The following is a 3,491-nucleotide window of genomic DNA, read 5'->3' as shown; positions in this document are numbered from 1 at the left end:
GCCTATAGTTCCCAGCATTTTCCCTGCCACCCTTCTTGAAAAGAGACACAACATTTGCCACCCTCCAGTCTTCCGGCACCTCTCCTGTATTTAAGGACGACTCATAAATTTCAACCAGGGCTCCCGCAATTTCCTCTCTAGTTTCCCGCAGTTGTCCTCGGATATATCAGATCAGGCCCTGGAGATTTGTCTCCCTTCAAACACAACAGTATCTTCAGTACTTCTTCGACAGTAACCCTGACTGTTCTTATGACACTTCCATTTAGGACATTGCCCATCTCCTGTGGCTCCACACAGAGGTGACCACTTTGATTCCTGAGGTCCCACTATCTCTCTAGTTATGCTTTTCCCCCTTATGTATTTATAAAATATTTTGGGATTATCCTTAATGCTACCCACCAGAGCTATCTCCTGGCCCTTTTTGCCCTTCTGATATCCTCTTTTAGTTTACTCCTTAGTTCCCAAAACTCCTCCATGGATGCACTTGATTCCAGCTGCCTATACCTGTCCCATGCACCCATCTTGTTTTTGATTAACAATTCAATTTCCCTCATCAGCCAAGCTTCCTTATGTTTGCCTGCTTTGTCCTTCACTCTAACAGGGACGTACACATCCTGAGCTTTCTTCAGTACACTTTTAAAAACATCTCACCTGGCCGATGTTCCTTTTCCCTCAAATAACCTGCTACAGTCAACTTGAGCGAGACCTTCTCTCATACTCTCAAAGTTGGCCTTACCCCAGTAGAGCATTTTAAAACGTGGACCCTTTCTGTCCCTATCCATAACTATTTTAAACCTAATCGAACTGAGGTCACTGGTCCCAAAAGGCTCCTCCACACACACTTCATTAACTTGCCCTTCCCAATTTCCCAATACTAGATCCAGCGTTGCCCTCTCACATGTGGGGGCCTCCAAATACTGCTTAAGAAAACTCTCCTGAACACTTTTGAGGAATTTCACCCCATCTCAACCCTTCACGCTATGATTTTCCCAGTCTATATTGGGATAGTTAAATTCCCCTACTACAACAACTTTATTTGACCTGCAGCTGTCTGCAATCTCCCGGTACATTTGTTCTTCTATTCGGGGGTCTGTAGCACACCCTCAACAAGGTGATCATCACTTTCTTGTTCCTCAGCTCCACCCATATAGCCTCGCTAGACGAACCGTCTATAATGTGACCTCTGAGCTGTATGTCTTCCTTGTGATGCCACTCTCAGGGACCTATGGACTTGCAGGCCAAGATCCCTCTATACATCAAACCACCTCAGGGTATTGCCATTTATTATATTCTTTCCTCTTACATTTGACCCCCAAAATGCAGCATCTCCTAACTATTTGGATTAAACTCCATCTGCCATTTTCCTGCCCAAATTTCCAACTGATCAATATCCTTGTTGTATCCTTTGATAACCTTCTTCACTATCCACAACTCCATCAATTGGACCATTCAGCTAACAGATCATCGGCATTTTCATCCAAATTATTTATATATATGTATATTAGAATTTTTTTGCAAGACTCTCAGGCTCCTTTGTCGTAATGTCGACGCCATGAAATATGAACATAGACCTCCATGATCTCAACACAATCAATGTCCTTTACACTTGTGAATACTGATACAATGTACTTATGTAGACCATCTCCAACAAGCAGATGGGAAATAGATCATGGAAGACAGACTCTGGCTATCTTCCCTCTCTATATCTCCCATAATTTTACATACCTCGAGCATGTCATTTTCTCAGCCTCCTTTGCTGCAGAGATAACGGGTTCTGTCTATCCATCTTTCTATATAATTCAAGCCCTCCAATCTTCTTATCAAAATATTCTACTCTAATTGTCAAAGCTAGAGCAGATATCAAAAAGCATGGCTGGATATATACTTTATCGACAACTTTGCCTGGGTGGCACTGTGGCACAGGTGCAGTGCCAATGCCTCATAACTCCCACAAAACCCGATCTCATCCTTGCCTTAAATGGAGTCTGCATGTTCTCCCTGTATCTAAGAGTGATATCCGGAGCACTCTTGTTTCCTCTCACATCTTCTAGGTAGGTTAATTAGCTGCTATACGTACCCTTGATGTAGGTGGGAAAATCAAGGTGGAGTTAATGGCCATGTGAGAAAGAAAGAGTTAAGCCCCTGTCCCACTTACGTGTCATTGGCACGCAAATTACGCGTTGAGCCTCAGCGGTCCGCGAAGACCGCGCGCGATTTCATGCATACGCACAGCCGTCTGGAGCGTGTGACGTCATTTGAAGATGGACACAAAATGCAGAAGTAACTCAGCGGGACCGGCAGCATCTCTGGAGAGAAGGAATGGGTGATGTTTCGTGTCAAGACCCTTCTTCAGTCTGAAAGAAGGGTCTTGACCCGAAACGTCACCCATTCCTTCTCTCCAGAGATGCTGCCGGTCCCGCTGAGTTACTCCAGCATTTTGTGTCTTTGTTCAATTTTCTTGGCCCCGCTCTTTTTTTTTTTTTTTTTCACTGGTCACAAATTTAATTGATGCATTAAACATATAACCATTTTCTGTCAATATGAAAATAAAGTAAATGCATTGTCTCTGCCTCTGTGGTCAATAATCATTTACAACTATTTGTGCAAACCACAAATGTTTAAACTATTAATTTTTACCATTTGATATGGGTACCTGTAAATTAATTTGATTCTGTCACATTGAAGACAACAGCCTCAGCACATTTATTTAGCATTCTTTCTTTTCTTCCCAATTCATCCCCTGTCCCCATCCAACTTGCATGCTTCCTCTTTGGAAACATTCGTCAGGAACTCTTTAAAAAAAATCTGTCGTGGCTAATACTTCTACCGTCTCTCTTTCATGATCTCATCTCTGGTAGTGAACTGTGGCGCATCTTCAATTTCAACTCCATCTGCCATTTCCAATACCTTCTCCATGAGGTCATCATTATAACGGCAGCCCATGAAGACGTGGTTGGACCAGACCATGGAGAGCGCGACTAGGTCGTCCAGGTCTTCCATGCTCTTGCCCTCGCTCTGGTAGTCGGACAGGTTCCTGATCAGAAAGTTCCTGCGCACCCGCCAGTGTTTGTCGCTCTCCCAGCAGCCGCGCAGCCCCTCCACCACGTCGGTGATCTCCTGGTTCTGCTCCAGCAGCTCGTCCGCCATCTTGTCGTTCTTGTGGTCGTTGTGGGGGGGGATCCACTTGGCCCCGCTCTGGGAGTAGAAGTGGGGGCGGATCCGGACCGCAACGGCCGTGAGCCCCAGGCCGAGTTCGGCGATCATTTGCCTGCTTCTGCTGCTGTTGGAGGTGAGATGTTGCGTCGCGCCAGGGTCTTGGGCCTGTCCCACTTTGGCCGTCAGTTCCGTGACAGGCCGCTGGCGTGTGAAGATTTTGTTCACTACAAAAATTTCAGAGCACTGCGCGATATCGCGCACAACTACATACCCCTCCGTGCTTCTCAGTGGGACCGGCCCTGCATGACCATATGATGCCCGTGCGCCTCAACGTG

The 3,491-nt window shown here is 45.7% G+C and overlaps 1 protein-coding gene across 1 annotated transcript; it reads right to left on the bottom strand.

Moving 5' to 3' along the window:
• Positions 1-2,732: 2,732 nt before the first annotated feature.
• Positions 2,733-3,171, bottom strand: LOC116968797 (CDKN2AIP N-terminal-like protein). The gene has a single exon (XM_033015718.1). The coding sequence runs from the start codon at positions 3,145-3,147 to the stop codon at positions 2,824-2,826; it is 324 nt and encodes a 107-aa protein (XP_032871609.1). The 5' UTR covers positions 3,148-3,171; the 3' UTR covers positions 2,733-2,823.
• Positions 3,172-3,491: the final 320 nt, after the last annotated feature.

The sequence above is a fragment of the Amblyraja radiata genome, chromosome 1 (genome assembly GCF_010909765.2).
Source record: "Amblyraja radiata isolate CabotCenter1 chromosome 1, sAmbRad1.1.pri, whole genome shotgun sequence".
Taxonomy (NCBI): Eukaryota; Metazoa; Chordata; class Chondrichthyes; order Rajiformes; family Rajidae; genus Amblyraja; species Amblyraja radiata.
The sequence above is the reverse complement of the archived record's forward strand: the minus strand, read 5'-3'. Positions and strand labels throughout refer to the sequence as shown.

Excerpts from the sequence above, each read along its gene's own strand:
- LOC116968797 (XM_033015718.1), bottom strand. The coding sequence starts at position 3,147 with ATGGCGGACGAGCTGCTGGAGCAGAACCAGGAGATCACCGACGTGGTG.